A 17,157-nucleotide genomic window follows, 5' to 3' on the forward strand; every position below is an offset into this window, starting at 1 on the left:
TCTCTCGCTTTCTCCCCCTCTCTTGGCCTGCCTCTCTCTCTCTCTCCCTGATACACTGACGGATTATTCCCCCTAAATCTCCCAAATCCCTAATCCTATTTATCTCAGCACCACATGTAAAAAAAAAAAAAAAGAAAGAAATAAACAAACAAAAAAAGCTCTCCTCCCACTGCTGTGCACAATGCGAGCGTGGGTGCAGTTCTCACTTTTGTCAAATTGCGCCATTGTGACGATTGAAGGCCTGGAAACGTACCGCTTAAAGTGGTATTAAATGATTATTAGCTGTGTAACATAATGAAAAGGAAAATCACCTCAAGCGTTTTTCTTGTAGCAAACACTGGAAATAGAAATGATCCCTTTCTGGATCCAACTGAGGCCATCATTAAACCTTTAATTAAGTTTACAGGCAAAGTAACATTGTAGCATCCTTGATTGAAAAAAAAAAACTACATTCAAATTAAAATATAATAAAACTATTGACTTTTCGAAGCCATAAAATAGAGAAACGGAAGGAAAGTGCAGTCATCTTAATTTGATGTAACTAATAATTCATTGTATTGCTCTTATTGTACTGAGCAAATAGTTTCCTTCCACATGTCATAATTATCATTATGCAAAGTTTCTTATAACACAATAAATGCAACAATTTTATGATGTAAATGCTTGGTCGGCCAGACTTCTGCACCACAGCCAAACTTAGATGAAATGTCATAAGTCTCATAGGTGACCAACAAGTGAACATGTGACGTTCTGATCCTGTGTCTCCCCTTTTTTCCCATTTATATATGTACGTGTGTGTGTGTGTGTGTGTGTGTGTGTACGTGTGTGTTTGTGCACGTGCTAACTAATGGGCTCTGTGTGCTGTGTCTCCTCCCTCCCCAAGGTGAGCCACCATGCTGAGGTGATCAAGCCCCGCCGGAGCTGCAGGTATCAACTGCAAACACCTGCCCGCTGCCGCATTAACATACAACACACACACACGAGAACACACCGACTGCTGCACAACGCCGATAGCGCAGCTCTGTCCTGTCAACACGGTGGATAATCAGCTGCTGGGGATTGTGGGTAAGCTGTAATAATCCCTCACATGGAATATGGAAAGCATCACAGAGTTATTCAATAGGATGGAGATAAATGTGTGTGCGTGCGTGTGTGTGTCACTGAGGATTTTCCATCTTTAACATCTTCACCTGAGGCTGGCTGTCACTTAGTGAAAACATGCCGCTGCTGCTCACACAGACATCTTCCGCTTCGTTAACACTTGATGCGTGTAAGTGGGAGCATTGATAAGGAAGTCACTTGTTTAATTGCATTTAATAATAACAACATGGCTGCCGTACTTTCTCAAACGGTGGCCTCCGCTCGAAGACATACATAATTACCTCCGTAATGCCTGAAGTGCACCGAGCAGTCGTGGCATCTGTAAAGCTGGCGTTTCGCTTTATATTATTAAATTATATCATTCTATTTATATCATATTCATTTATTACCTTTCTGGATTCACTCGCTTTAAAAATGGGCAACAAAAGGATTAGAATGGGTCTTTTTGAACCCTTTGGGTCATCATGCTAATCTCCTGTCTTTCTCACACACACACACACATGAATTCTGGACCCAAGAGTGTGCGTTTTTTTATTTATATAAATAAAAAATATGACCACAGCTACGTGGCTAATCTGCCGGTTAATCTGGCTAACACTTTTATTTTATTTTTTTATTCTTATGGGTTTGTTCACTGCGGCGAGGATTAGCGCCTCACAGATCAAAACCTGATTTCCATAATCCATAATCCTCTGTTTGTCCCCCATATTTAATTCCATTGCTTGCATTACAGTCACAACTTTGTTTCACTCTATATTTTTTCCATTAAAATAGTTACGAATGTTTAAAAAAAATCTTACTGCCATTAGATGGAGAAAGTGTTCTTAATATTTTGACTTGTGAGCGCCAACTAACCCCCGCCCCCCCGCCCCCACTTCCATCTCTCCCCCTACTCACCGGCCAGTCCACCATTCTCCATTTTCTGCTCCGAGGGTCCGGAGAATCCCCTCATGGGGAGGAAGCTATGATAAAGTGTAGCATGGACATGAGCAGAGGGAGAATTACCATTTTTTGAAGGAAGGAGAAGTGTTGGAAAAAGGTTGACGGAAGGAAGCAAGGAAGGAAGGAAGGTAGAAAATCCAAAGTGCAACACAAACACCCCAACCTGTAAAAAGTGTAAATCAGTATCATTGCATTTAGGGAATGCTTTAAAGAAATATTGGTTTTAAATCTTATTGAACTTGAAATTGTACTACTTTGGGGACATTTGGAGGCTTCGGCTTGCAATGTTTTACACTGTGGCAGCTGCTAGTCATTCATGGGAGGAGCGCTTATACACCCCCAGGGGCCTTGACTGTGTCAGCGGTGGGCCATAATCTGTCTCCATCTCTCTGCTGATCCGTCTCCACAGTTATCTCTCCCCTGACACCATCACCAACCTCCTCCATCGGTTTTCCCTCCTCACACACACACACGCACGCGCACACCTACATGTAGACACCCCTGTATAAGCATTTTCCAAGCTCCACCGGTCTTATTCGTCCCACACCGACTCTTCTCTGTTGTCTTGTTATTGATCGCTGCTCAGTTTGACTCCAAAACTGAACTATATTGATTGTCGGCAGTAGTGAGCGCAATAGGTCACGTACTGGCTCAATCTAGTCCCCACATAAGATAGCGTAGGAGGAAGAAGCACACAATAAGATTTGAACATTTTTTGAAATAATCTCTTCCAGTTTCAAACATGGCACATCTTTTTTCATTGTAGAACAAGGGTGGGCACCTATGTGCGCCTGAAACGTTCTTAATATTGAGGTATTTACATTGTTAAAAGTCAAATAAGATTTGTTGCACTAATCCAGCCATAATAGGTGGTTCAAAGTGAATAAATTATCGATAAAACTATTGTAATAATCCAATAAAAATGAGTATAGAATCTTTTAAGAATTTTACACACCTTTCTTAATTTATTTGGTCAATAATTGTTTAAATAAATGAATCTTAAATAATAAAAATAATACATTTTGAGAAATAATTTGTATTTTTTAATTACAATTCCTTGTACTATATGCCTATTTAACTTACCTATATGCTCTTTTTATAACCCTCTAAGGGCCCTATTTTCATAGCTGTACGTGCGCTCGGAATAAAGACTGGCACAATTTCATTTTCGCCAAGGCAAATTTAGCTTTAGCTTGAGCTGGGTGTATAAATAGAGTTTCCGTGCAACAGTGTCATCACAGCTGACTTTTTTTCTTTTCTTTTTTTTTTATCCCTAAAGTGATATGGCATCAACTGTAAGAGGTCCCCATGAGTGATTGTGGAAACATCTCTATGTCCCCACAACACTATGACTACACACATAGAGACACACACAAGCATGAATAAATACACTTTGTGTGAGTCACAGCTCAGAGGGGATCATTTCTATTTCCTCACCCTCCTCCTTCTCACCACCATCTTTTTCCTTCCACCCCCCTCTTCCACCTCTCCAGCTGAGTGATTACCCCTCATTAAAAATCCCAATCAAACATTGTTAACGCCGATCGTTAGGGCGGCTCTCCTCCCTCTCCCTCATCCTCACCCCGAGCCACTTCTCTCCCCCTTAGTCGTTAGCACTAAAACCCAGCGAGGCCTTTGAGGAATGTTATTCTAATTCCAATTAGCTCTTCGGGCTTGGAGGGGAGCCAAACTAACCGAGATACACACACTCATGCACGTGCATTAGCATTTATAAGACACACACACACACTCACAGTGAGAACAGCAGCAGCTAATGGCTTTGGCAGCGTTCTCAGAGGGACCTGAAGAGCAATTAGGTTCCAAACTACACATTGTAAATCCCCTGATTACTGTGTGTCTGTGTGTGTATACAAGTGTGTTTGTGTGTGTGTGTGTGTGTGTGTGTGTGTGTGTGTGTGTGTGTGTGTGTTTGTGTGTGTGTGTTTGTGTGTGTGCGTGTGTGTGTGTGTGTGTGCGTGCGTGTGTGCGGGGGCGTGCGTGTGTGGGGGCGTGCGTGTGTGGGGGCGTGCGTATATATATATATATATATATATATATATATATATATATATATATATATATATATATATATATATATATATATATATATATATATATATTTCTTTTTTAGTTTTTATATATATATTTATATTGTATCTATATTTATTTAAATATATATATATATTATATTATATATATATATATTTACTATCAAGTTGTTGTTTTTTTTCTTCTTTGTTTTATTTTATTATTTTTTAACATGTTTCTAAACGTTTTGAAATTCTAGGCACAAAAAATTGTAGGTACTTACTGCACCCTGTTGGTCAAGAGTGGGAACTACACAGGGACCTTAGAGTACAAGGGCATAGGTAAGAGTGCAATTTTCATTTATGATTCTTTGATTGTTGAATTCTTATTTTGCTATGTATTTTTTCATTTAGAGCAAAACAAATTCAGTGTTTTGGGCATGCTTTTAAGTTTTTTTTTGTTAGCTTTTATGTTGTAATTCAGACCTGGACTTGTCAGTATGATAATGTTCCGTTGTAAACATTTAAACCAAAACCACACTAATAAATTTCAGGTACAATGATCTGAATATCAATGAAATTATTACAGAATTGCGTGTGAATATGATTGACTATTATTACTATTATTATTATTAGTAGTAGTAGTAGTAGTAGTAGGAGTAGGAGTAGGAGTAGGAGTAGCAGTTACAATTCAAGCTGTAGTTTGCCCCCCTTTGCATAGGGCGGCACTATTGCACGCCTTGCACTGGCTATAGAAGGCCAGCACAAAACAAAGACGAAGAAGAACCGAATGCACTGGATGAGAACTTACCAGAAGAGAGCCGTGATTTTTTTCCCACTCCTCTCATACATTCCTGTCTTTAAGGAGGCGATAGTGCGTTTTTTTATTGCGAACACTTGTTTGGCTGTGCAAATCTTGAACATCAAGTCAACCGAAGAAGGAAGCGACCAACACCACAACGGGGGGGAAAAGAAGCTGCCAGAGCAGCTAGCGCCAGGTTGCTGAAAGTAAGTGTTGACTTCACGTACAAATAAAGATGAAATGCTCCGTTGAATTAAACGGGGACCATTCAAATGAATCAATAATGTGTTAATTATTATTTTTTTAAATTTAGATATTGCGCTCCTAAACGGGGAAATACCTAAGCTAGTAATTTTGTGTGTGTTTTTTTTTTTTGTCTTAAAGCAGTCGCTAGTCAATATATGCTAATGACCATTTCTGCTTCCGGTCAGTGCCTACCGCAGTACATTTTTAGGCTAGTGGAAATACATTTATTTATAGAGATATAAACACGAGTTTGAAGTGTTTTACATGCATTTACATAGTTATATAATTAATATTAAAATGTCAGCTGTCGAGCTCTACTAACGATTGGTGTTGTGCTAGCGGTAGGCATTTATTTTGGAGTCTAGGAGCGGTCACTTCCTTCTAGCGTTGCGGCTCTCCGCGGATGAATTTATGTCGTAAATTCGGCTAAAACTGGTATTTTTTTTAACTACAAAGTTATGTTCACTAGCGTTCTCTTTTGGATAACATGGTGTTAATATTGCATGACAACTAGGAGCGCCAACTACTAAGACTGCCGTATATTCATATTTTCCCTCCCTAACCAATATGGCAACGCTTTATTAACATTGGGGACATCATAAGGTGCCCGCCTTGTTGCCTTCCACCTGTTGTTTGGTATTTGCACATCTTCTTTGACCCATATTTAGACATCACTATATTAATAATAATATTGCAGCATAATAGAATGGTGGATGGCACCACTGCCTCACAGTCCAGAGGTTCTGGGTTCAAATTTCAGTTCTGTTCTTCCTATGGAGTTTGCATTTTTTGTGCCTGCTTGCATGGGTGACTTCAAGCCGCATTCCAAAAACATGCGTCTTAGATTCACTTAAGGCTTAAAATTGTACATTGCAAGTGTGAATAGTCTTTGTCTGAGCCCTGAAATTGGCTGGCGACCATTGGAGGTGACTCACTGAAACTCTTTCTTCCATCAGCGTCCTGATGGTGTATTTGTCGAGTTGAAGAAGCCCACCTGTCGCAGTGTGTCTCATTTTCCCAAGCCGACATGTCCATCGCCAACACGCCCACCAGCAACGACGCCTGCCTGAGCATCGTGCACAGCCTTATGTGCCACCGGCAGGGCGGCGAGAGCGAGAGTTTCGCCAAGCGGGCCATCGAGAGCCTGGTGAAGAAGCTCAAGGAGAAGAAGGATGAGCTGGACTCTCTTATCACCGCCATCACCACCAACGGCGCCCATCCCAGCAAGTGCGTCACCATCCCCAGGACACTGGATGGACGTCTGCAGGTGGGATCAGTGAGCTGCGACGATAAAGCAGTTTCACCTTCATCAAACTTGTCTTCAAAATGTAATAAAAGTTTCTCGCTCTCTATCTCTCGCTTTCAATTTCTTGCTTTCTCTCTCTCTTTATCTATCTATCGCTCTTTAACTATCTATCTATCTCTCTTTATCTATCTATCTACCTCTCTCTATATCTATATAGGTGGCGGGTCGCAAGGGTTTCCCACATGTGGTCTATGCCAAGCTGTGGCGCTGGCCCGACCTGCACAAAAATGAACTGAAACATGTCAAATACTGCCAGTATGCTTTCGACCTCAAGGCCGACAGCGTTTGCGTCAATCCTTATCACTATGAACGGGTGGTCTCTCCTGGCATAGGTGAGACTTTTCATATTTTCCATATTACCACTTCATTTCTCCTAATGTCTTGCCTTAACTCCCCACCAGATATATCAGGACTGAATCTCACAGGCTCCAGGCCCGGCTCAGCGCTGATGGTCAAAGATGAGCATGATTTTGACAGCCCCCAGAGCCTGCCCCCCATGGACGAAGGCCGCTCCATGCAAACCATCCAACACCCTCCATCAGGGGGGCGCCCGGGACCGTCCGACTTATTTGCCCCGACCAACATGCTTCCTCCCGCCGAGGCATCCACTTCTGCCTCCACGTCGTCGTTCCCCACTGTCGCCACAGGATCGGCCAGTAAGACTCTCTTCATCTCTCAAGAAATGTGCTCCTTTTGAACCCATCTCATCTACTTGTTTAACAATTTAGCATTTCTTTAGCAATTTGTCATATCTACTGTAAATGTTTTTGATATCTCTATTAGCTGTAGCAACTACTGATCTTTCAATTTCACAGAAATTATTTTCGCAAATTATTTTTCTTTTTTTTTTTTAGTTTTTTCTTTAAATCCTTTGTGGTCATTCCATTATTTTACTACTTTTTTGTCATGTAGCGTGTCAAATCAAATTTTCCTCCCTTAAAGTCATGATTTATTCAAACGTCGTTTTTGTGTCCCAAATTCAGGTGGCAATACTGTCTGGTCAAGGAACAGCAGCTTCACCCCCAACACGCCGCACCACAGCAACGGTCACCTGCAGCATCACCCTCCCATGCCTCAGCCGGCACACTACTGTGAGTCAGACAACAAAAGGAAACAGTACGTTTTCCGACGATGGTGGTGGTCCTCAAACACTTTGCTCTCATCTCCAGGGTCAGTCCATGATGAGTTTCCATTTCAGCCTCCCATATCTAATCATCCTGGTGAGAACACACAATGAATGAATGGGATTAGTGTTAGACTATGACTCTGATGTGATTACACTAACTGTTTTTTTTTCGGGAGGGGGGCTGTATGAGTGTTTTAGATAAGGAACTTTGTGAGTAGTTTTACCACTGTTTGAGAAATGTAGATGTATTTTAAATGATTTCCCTTCTTTGCTTATATATTTTGAGTACCATGTATAATTTATTATTAGCATTATTTTTGCCAGTTCTTACATTGACAAAGTAAATTAGCAAAAAGGTGACAATGTCCCCCAGTATGATGTAGCACCCAAGTTAGTGCCTCAGTTATGGGTTTGACTGTGTTGCAGCTCCAGACTACTGGTGCTCCATCGCCTACTTTGAGATGGACCTGCAGGTGGGCGAGACCTTCAAGGTGCCGTCGTCGTGCCCCGTCGTGACCGTGGACGGTTACGTAGACCCGTCGGGCGGCGACCGCTTTTGCCTGGGTCAGCTCAGCAACGTCCATCGCACAGAAGCCATCGAGAGAGCCAGGTAGCACCCATTGGCCATCGCGCCAACTTTATCACCTGGTCATGATTGAAGTAACATTAATAATAGCATCCATTCTGCTACTAAGGCAAATCACTTGCATCTCAAATCAACTCTCCCCACTGAAAGAAAATCTAGATCATCCATTAAATTACAATATTTGATTGGTCCGCCAGACTTCACATTGGCAAAGGCGTACAGCTGGAGTGCAAAGGCGAGGGCGACGTTTGGGTGCGCTGCCTCAGCGACCATGCCGTCTTCGTGCAGAGCTACTACCTGGACCGCGAGGCCGGACGAGCGCCTGGCGACGCTGTCCATAAGATCTACCCCAGCGCTTACATTAAGGTACTGTTCAGATATACATATCATTTGATACATTTACGTTGTTTATTAAAATGGCATTAATCAAACGCAGTTTTAACTCATAAATGCTGGAAAGTGTCCTTCCTCGTTCCTCCAGCTAGAACTACATTGTGACGTGCTAATTCATCTCAATAAAAGATCAACTGTTAGGTAATAGTAGACTCAAGACTGGATTAGTTTCAAAGCTAGTGTTAAGGTTTCACCGAAGGTTACAGTTTCTTTTGAAACAAGGGTTAGGGTTTAAAGGTCAGTGTTGGGTTTTCAAATCTACTAAACTCGTCTGTGCCTACTTGTGTGTCATGTATTTCTGTTGTGTGTCAGGTGTTCGACTTGCGTCAGTGTCACAGACAAATGCAGCAACAGGCGGCGACCGCTCAAGCGGCGGCTGCGGCGCAGGCAGCTGCAGTGGCAGGAAACATCCCAGGACCCGGCTCAGTGGGAGGGATCGCGCCCGCCATCAGTGAGTCTGAACCCTTAAGAGACTTGTTGTTTGTGTTGCTTGAGCTAGCCCACAATAGAAAAGCAATAAATAAATAATAATCATTCATCTTAAAAGGGAATCCACCTTGTTTGTCCGCAGGTCTGTCGGCAGCGGCCGGCATTGGCGTGGACGACCTACGCCGCCTGTGCATCCTGCGCATGAGCTTTGTGAAAGGCTGGGGGCCAGATTACCCTCGGCAAAGCATCAAGGAGACGCCGTGCTGGATCGAGATCCACCTGCACCGCGCCCTGCAGCTGCTGGACGAGGTGCTGCACACCATGCCCATCGCTGACCCCCAGCCGCTCGACTGAACTCAGATGGACTCTCTGCTTGTTGGTGTTGTCATCGTTCTCGTCAGGTGGGTTTTGACGGTGCTGTGGTGTTAACCCAAAATAACACATTTCATCCGAAAGGGCAAACTATAGATCAGTCAGACTGCTGGACTAGACCAGAGTGCTGTGTTTTCTACATGATGAACATTTGTGGCTTTTTTTTTTTTTTTAAATAGGATATTTAGTATGAGATTTCAGTTGATTTTACAATTGTGGTTTTACCAGTCACTACATTAGGTACACATGCATAAAAATGTCGGTTTATGATATTTTCAGATGTATTGAAAATTAAGGCCACGTTAAGAAAAATAATGTAGAAGGGGTAATAGTCAAAGAATGCAATTATGCGGGCACTATTATAATGACAAGTTCCTTCACATAATACAACCAATTAAATTGAATTCTTTTACAACTAAGTTTTGAAATTATATGGACGATGTAGTATGTTATTGAGAAAGTGATTTCGCAACAATGAATTAAAACATCTGAATTTTAGAAGTCATTTTAAGAGAAAAAATGGGCTAATGATAAGAAATTAAATTGTAATTTTATCAGAAAGTGTGTTTGTGTGGGGGGGTTGTTAGTATGACAATGCTAATATTCTCTGAATAAAATGGAAATAATACCCCAAAAATAAGTATAAAACTTTAACTAGGAAATAAACTAGTAAGTCAGAATTTTGACAAAAGGTGACATTTATTTTTGAAATAATAATTTACAAGAAACTGAAGGTGGCGTTATGAAACTTAAGGTCAGACTTTTGATGAACCAATAGTTGTGTCGTAGAGTTAAACATCTCATTAGGTTGTGTACCTCATGTTGTGGCCAGTGACAGATCCTCTTGTATCAGATAGCAAAATACTAGCAGTAAATCTACATTTCCCAGCAGGTTTGATACATTTTGTTAACATTTTATTTGTTACCTTTCTTTTTTTTTTTTTTTAATGAACTGTTTTATGTTCTAGCACTTTACTTCGACTTAGTTGTTGGAACACTAAAGACACCATTTTGTTTTCCCACCTTTTCACCAACAGATGTTCCTGTTGTGGTTAGTTGGACGTATTATTTTTTTAATCATGTGTTTGTAAATAGAAAAAAATATATATCATCTTTGTAGTGCATGCTGATGTCAGTGATCCCACATTTAAACTCACTTTTACATGAATAAATCAAGTCATAAGTGATACAAACAAGAGACTCAATGTGGCTTAAAATGAAACCATCTTTATTAAGTAACTTTAATATCAGAAAAATAAAACTCTTAAAATTCTCTTTACAGCAAATATAACAACATCAGTGCTTAGGCCGCAATAACTTAAAAGGCCCATTTATAAAATATAGTCTTGCTTTTTTTAACGCCTGACTGCCCCATTTTGTATTAATTTTTATATATATATATATATATATATATATATATATATATATATGCCATAAGACTTGCTCCCTACATATACATCAAGTAGTAAAATTAGCACAAAAACGGCTACTAAAAAAAAATTTACACTTTCTTGAATACGTATTAACAGGCAGTTCTTATATTCAGCGGTTTAATTTCACTTTACTATTTTTTTACTATCTTACATTTTATTTTTTTATTAAACGCAGACATGCTCGTATATGCACATTCCATATTTCCAAAGGCGGCGTTCCAATAATCTAACTACAAAGTGGATAAAGCATAGCAAATTCATTCGTGTTTATCGCCCGCGCAAAGAAAAATTGAAAAATTAAAATCTTATTGTAAACATCGGAATATAGTTACTTCTTCCAGATATATATATTTATATAGAATATGAAATGTAACAAAATAAAAATAACTTCTGTATATCTCAGTTCTCAGTTCTTAACAATATAATACAATAAGCTGAGGGTTGACCGTGTATATTGCATTAACCCCCACCCAGAAAAAAATAGAATAAAACACCAACAAAGGACGGATATTGATTAGAGGGAAAAGAACCTGGAGGGTATTATCTTGGGTGTCAGTTTTCAAGCAAAGAATGACTCAAACTTGAGTTCAATCCTAAATAATACAACCAAAATATCTTAATTTAGTTGTGGAGTGTTTACATTCCAGGCGCTTCCCCCTCAAAAACATCCCGACAACAGTTCATTAGATCGAAAAATTAACTGAGATGATTTCATTTTTGGGGCATGAGGAATGGCGGGGGAAAAAAAACAACCTCCCCTGAGTCCCAACAAAAAGTACCGTCAAGTCCCTCATTAAATTTCCTCGTCCTGGTTGTCCCAACCCAGGCGGACTCTTGCATAGGCCCGGCGGCAGGACGAGGAAATGAAAGTCGTACGTTTAATAAAAGAAAATGTCAACACTGGAGAACATTCAACGAGTTGTTCCTAGATTTACAGCAGGTTTTGTGAAAGGAATGTTAGTATTAAGTATGCTCAAAAAAGGATGAGGAAGCAAAAAATTATTTGTAAGACTTGGAACCCCGATGTGTACATTACATCAGTCTAAACACAAAAGGCCACGCTTTTTAAAGTCATTTTTGTAAGCTTTTTTTTTGTCATATATATATTTTGTTTATAACTTAATTTCAGGCACGAGATTGAACCGTAAACGATTTTGATCCTGGTGTAGTGACTTCTGCAAACTGGGGAAATAAAAAGAGTAGCACTGCTAAGGTAACGAGTTGACGCCCTGTGGAGTGTTTAGAAAGAGAATAAAAGGCGGCTTTTCACGCCGCCGTAGTAAGTAATGCATGAGTGTATAATACGACTGGTTAATACGAAACGAGCCGGGGGTCCTGCCGTTTGTAAACATGCTCACTTGCTCACTCCGGAGGACGGCAGTCACAAGAGACTGCTGCAAATTAAAAAATAAAAAAGGATCAAAAGGTGGCTAAAACGTTTGAAACGTTTTCTGGTTGCTACATTTGAGGATTTGGCTATCCGCCAGTCACATGTTGCGCAGCCGAAGGGCCCGAGTGACAGGTGACAGGCACACGGGGCAGGCGGCGTCAGGACACTGGCAGATTTGGGTGGCGCACTTGACGCAGAAGAGGTTGTGGCCACAGGGGACCAGCGCAGCCACAGCCCGGCCATCCAGGCAGCGGATGCACACGTCGGGGCCCGGGCGGCGCCCCGGCCCTGCCGAGGCCCCCGCGCCATAGGCTAGGGAGGGTTCGGGCGGCGACGAAGACGAGCTGTCGCCGGAGGAGGAGGAGAAGGCCGAGCAGTAGGAGGGCGGGCGGTGAGCGCTGCTAAAGGGGGCGTGGAGCACGTGCAATGCCTGGGGGTGCTCTAGCGCTTCAGCCGGGAAGGTGGGCGAGAGACGGGGCGTCCCAGGTTGACTTGTCTGGAAATATCAACGACACATGGTCAAACAGAAAAATGGTGGCGGTCAGGGCTCTGTGGGTCTTCCAAACGCAATTCATCTAAACATGAATTCAAACCTACCACCTACCTGAGCAGGCCGTGCGTCGAAGCCCTGGAGGCTTTGGTGGTCCACGAAGGGGCTCCAGATGTGCTGTGGCGCGCCGCTAGTGGAGACAGTCAGGGGTTCGAATCCTGACGAGGAGCTCGCGCCCGCCACTGTGATGGGCTCCTCTGAACCCACTGGGGGTAGGCCATCTCCAAACCAGAAGCTGGAGGCCCCCGGGTTGTCATTGCTGCTGTTATTGTTGTTATTGGAATTGGCATTGAACGAGCAAGTGGGGCTGAAGTCGGCCATGCAGTTGGTGCCGCCGCCCCCTCCTCCGTAGAAGGAGTCGGTGGAGCTGGAGCCGCTGCCCAGGGAGCTGGAGCTGTCGTTGCGATAGGTGGAAGACATGCGGACACCGCCGCCCGTGTTGGCCCGCTGAGCGCCGCCGCTCTGGTTCGCCGGGAGGAGGCCCCCAGGGCCGAGCCACCCGGCTTCGCCGTTGTTGTCAAAGCTGACATCTGTGCCGTTGAACTGGAAGTCGTTGTTGTCAGCGCCAGGCGCCTCCACGCCACCGCCACAAGTGCCCGTGCGAAGGGCGATGTGCGCCTCTATCTCCTCGCGGGCGCGGTCCACGTTCTCCGGCATGCCAGTCACCTCGAACACCGGCTCCTTGTCGCGACTCGGTGTCACGATGTAGGTGTGCGTCTGCTGCTGGATACGCTTGATGGTTGCCCCTGCAGCACAAATTACTCACTTTAAAGGGGAGACACAGCATGGATAATGGACTCAGAATTATGGCGGTAACTTGATTTATAAGGGCCCAAATTTACTAAATCTGATTAAATTGGAATTGGTTACTTGGACCCACAGTAAGGGAAGAAGACATTCAACTTTGATTATCACTGCAGCTTGAACTGATTGTGTAAGCTTGACAGAATGAGTCGAAGTCAAACTTCAGTGTCGGCAATCTATCCTTAAGGCAGTCTTGAAAAGCAACTCATAATTCCAGTTTGTATTTATGAGGTCACGACTGCTTGACAATCAATAGGTGATGGGAAACGCTTAATATTGACTCATGAAGCCTTCCGGAGGCCCCGTGGGAGCGTTAGCTACAAAGTCTGTTAAGTTCCCCTCAAGCGTGTTTAGACAGCACACAGTTGAGAGAAAAGCACGGATCACTGCAGGCCACCTGACACCAGGGCAATAATGTCAACCGGGCACGAAGTGAGCAACTCTGGGCAAACAAAAAAAAAAAAGTACTGAAGTGGAAATTTGAAGATTGTGTGATTCCTCGGAAAGAGGCTGTGGTATTCTTTGCGTTACAGACCGAGGGAAATAGCAGTCTGTGTTTAAGTGGTTTGCTGACACCTTGTGGCATTTAGAGAACAATTGCAGACCTCTTTCATAAGAAAAAGAATCGTCTCCCAGAAACAAAAACAAATGCTTGTCACAGTACAGTAAAGATAAAAAACAACAACTAATACTCGACCATTGAAAACACAAAGAGAGAGATTTCAATATGCCATGTATGATTGACTGCAAACTTAATTGTTGTTAACCATAATTGTTAATCATGTTGCAATAAGTTAGATTTTTGGGTCCATGGTTATCACACTTTACCTCCTGACCATCACCCCTCAGAGGTGTCATTACAAAAAAATAGCCAAATAAAAAGCAAAGCTCGCTAAGTGAAAACAAGTAAATACATTTCAACAGGTCTCCCTGCAAGAAATCATGAGAATTGGGTAAAAAAATATATATATATAGAAGAAGAACACACCTTTTGGACCCACAACCAGTCCTACGACACGATATGGCACCCGCACCTGTAGACAAATACGACATTTTATTGGATACACTTGAACAATTCAAATCGACCTAAATTAAGAACAGCAATTCCCTATTTGAATTGCTTTACTAAGATCCAATACACACTACCTGAATGGTGGTCTGCCCGGGTAGAGCCGGGATCCCCGGGCCAGACGCCACAGACAGAGAGCCCGCTTTATTCCGCGATGCCCGGATGAGAGAGAAGTGCTCAGCGGCTGACAAAATCTCCCGCTTGGCCATGCATACGTCCTCCTTGCGTCCAGTCACAACAAAAACTGGCTGCTCGCCCCTCACCGGCGTCTTGATATACGTGTTGGTCTTGGCTCGGAGCGCTTTGATCTTACAACCTTAGTGGAAGAAAGGGAAAATGGGTTTGAATAATGCCAAGTGCAATAAATTAAGTTAATGTGGTAAACATGGAAGTGGCCAAATATTGGGTCTCACAAAAATGGTTGTCGACTGAAGAGTGAGATTTGTTCCATGCATGTAATATGTCAAAACAGTTGAAATATTTTTAGGCACATTTTTTCATCTCTCTTTATGCGCAATGCATTTATGGAAATACAAATCCTTTTTTTTTTTAATTACAGCACTAATGTTGGCCAACACTACTGTATTTGGTGTTATTTTTTTCAGAAGCACTGAGTTCGAGAGATACGGTCGCTCCGTCCTTAATATTGCCTTTATGTTCATAAGTCATAATGCAAGTTAAAGCTCTCAACCACTAATGCCATTTCAAGTAGATTAAATATTCCTTTCAAGCTGTGCTTGAGTCCAGCCATTTCCTGTTGTTGTGTTAACAGTGTGCACCCTCCCCCATCGACAGGAGCTCCAACACAGCCCTTTATTTAATCATGTGCAAAACCCAACACAAAGCAAACCAAAAGACAAACGTAGAACGAGGCTATATGTTCACAAATACGTGTGTTTTATGTTGAGCTGAACGTGGGAAATCATAGTTCTGCCCACGAAGAACTACAATGAAAAACTACAAATGGGGCTGATGTGGCAAAGCAACTTGCGGTCTTCGAAGACAAAAGAAAGCACACGACATAGAGATTAAATCATGTGGAAAAGACACACACATGCCGGGGAATGAATCGACGACTCGAATGGAAGTGTCTGTTGGTTCATTAAAAACATTCGCTCCAAGTTTTTAGTCGAAGTTGGTTCGAGACGGGCGGCACTGGCTTGACCCACTTTGAACGAAAGCTAACTAGGCTAGTCGCACTCCAGCGACCATAAATGTCAAGAAAAAGAGCAGAACACAAAACGTATTAAGTTCCAGAACTAAGTTATAGACGCATTGGATTGTTGGCCATTTGTCTATGATGATGAAAAACAACTTTAATTCAAATAAAGGCACTAATAATCGGTGTTGTAACAAGCTAGTTACAACAATAAGTTATGAGCTAAAAGTTAGCACAAACACGGCCCGTTCCTCAGCATGGCATGGCTCGTTTTCCCAAAATGAGTGTTCCGTTTAAGCACGTTTAGCCCTTTCTAACGTCTTCGACAAAGGCTCACCTTGTCGGCCCACGATCTCCGCAACGTGCTCGGAACTGGGCACGGCCACGCATTCAGTCGTGTTGACACTTTTCCGGCGAGCCAGGAGCGACGCCTCGGCCTCGAAGCAGCCGCCACCCGGCTCTCCGCAGTACACTCCAGCGTCGTCCCCCCGCTCGTCTCCGTTGTATAACAACACCGTCTCGACTTGATCCAAAGCGGACGGCATCGTGGGGCCGCCCGGAACCGAAGAATGGATGTATTGGTGGGCCTGCGATAGCAACGGGCTCCCCGACGTGGTTGAAACTTGTGGGTCTTCGTCCTCGGGCGTGACGTTCCCTTCGTCTCCCGAAGGTGCAAGATGCTGCAGTGGCTTCAAGTCGAGGACCGTACCGAGGAGGTTAAAGTGGGACGCCGGGATGAGTTGCTGCTGGTGGTGGTGGTACAAGGCTGAACTTTCATCCGATTGCTCGGCTGCCGCCTGGCTTTGGTTGCCGAGGTGCTCGTCGAGGCCCATACCGGCGAAAGCGTGCGCTAGCGGCGGCGGCGGGACCTCGGATTCTCCCTCCTCCGCCTCCAGCAAAGACGTGCTGCTCGGCATGCTTAAACAATATATTCAAAAATATTGAATCGGGGGAAGGGGGAAAACAAACAAACAAACAAAATGCAAATAACAAGCGACCAGCGCCAGGTGGTTGAAATGTATGTACTGTAATGTGTGCCTTTTGTTTTGTCTCGCCAGCTTCCCCACTCGCACGTTAATCTCGCTGGGTTTTGCTCTCGCGAGAGTTAGATACAGGGTCAATCGGTGCGCCGTTACCACCTCAACAGACACTTCAGGTCACACCCACAACGCTGTAAATAAGTACAATTGCGTGAAATGACTGGAAATTGTCTAAGCACTGATTCCATTATGCACTTGGGTAGAAGTAAAAAGCATAGACTAAAATATACTCGTATTAAAATATTCCCCTAGTTTAGCTAACAAACTGAGTATAAAAAAATGCTAAATTAACCACCACATAAAAATAACGGGACTAATGCACTTTGCTTAATATGTGTAATTTCCAATAATATTAATCACTACTCTAAATAATACCATGGAT

The 17,157-nt window shown here is 42.9% G+C and overlaps 2 protein-coding genes across 2 annotated transcripts; one reads left to right on the forward strand and one right to left on the reverse strand.

The window, feature by feature from the left end:
* Positions 1-4,757: 4,757 nt before the first annotated feature.
* On the forward strand, positions 4,758-10,526 carry LOC125994639 (mothers against decapentaplegic homolog 4). Its single transcript, XM_049764021.2, has 10 exons — positions 4,758-5,078; positions 6,075-6,385; positions 6,582-6,756; positions 6,826-7,080; positions 7,408-7,515; positions 7,594-7,644; positions 7,977-8,160; positions 8,334-8,502; positions 8,842-8,980; positions 9,101-10,526. The coding sequence occupies exons 2-10, from the start codon at positions 6,146-6,148 to the stop codon at positions 9,310-9,312; spliced, it is 1,533 nt and encodes a 510-aa protein (XP_049619978.1). The 5' UTR covers positions 4,758-5,078; positions 6,075-6,145; the 3' UTR covers positions 9,313-10,526.
* Positions 10,527-10,535: 9 nt separating this feature from the next.
* LOC125994637 (RNA-binding protein MEX3B) lies at positions 10,536-16,825 on the reverse strand. The gene is made up of 5 exons (XM_049764019.2): positions 16,073-16,825; positions 14,654-14,892; positions 14,496-14,541; positions 12,758-13,449; positions 10,536-12,649 (listed from the first exon to the last, which is right to left on the reverse strand). The coding sequence occupies exons 1-5, from the start codon at positions 16,650-16,652 to the stop codon at positions 12,251-12,253; spliced, it is 1,956 nt and encodes a 651-aa protein (XP_049619976.1). The 5' UTR covers positions 16,653-16,825; the 3' UTR covers positions 10,536-12,250.
* Between the last annotated feature and the right edge of the window lie 332 nt (positions 16,826-17,157).

Source organism: Syngnathus scovelli, chromosome 3 (assembly GCF_024217435.2).
Source record: "Syngnathus scovelli strain Florida chromosome 3, RoL_Ssco_1.2, whole genome shotgun sequence".
NCBI classification, from domain to species: Eukaryota; Metazoa; Chordata; class Actinopteri; order Syngnathiformes; family Syngnathidae; genus Syngnathus; species Syngnathus scovelli.

Bases quoted from the DNA above. Each gene is read 5' to 3' on its own strand.
- LOC125994639 (XM_049764021.2), top strand. From the start codon at position 6,146: ATGTCCATCGCCAACACGCCCACCAGCAACGACGCCTGCCTGAGCATC. The intron at 7,081-7,407 runs GTAAGACTCTCT...TCCCAAATTCAG, and splicing joins TGTCGCCACAGGATCGGCCA to GTGGCAATACTGTCTGGTCA. The intron at 8,981-9,100 runs GTGAGTCTGAAC...GTTTGTCCGCAG, and splicing joins AGGGATCGCGCCCGCCATCA to GTCTGTCGGCAGCGGCCGGC.
- LOC125994637 (XM_049764019.2), bottom strand. From the start codon at position 16,652: ATGCCGAGCAGCACGTCTTTGCTGGAGGCGGAGGAGGGAGAATCCGAG. The intron at 14,893-16,072 runs GTGAGCCTTTGT...TCTTCCACTAAG, and splicing joins GGAGATCGTGGGCCGACAAG to GTTGTAAGATCAAAGCGCTC. The intron at 12,650-12,757 runs GTAGGTGGTAGG...TGATATTTCCAG, and splicing joins TCGACGCACGGCCTGCTCAG to ACAAGTCAACCTGGGACGCC.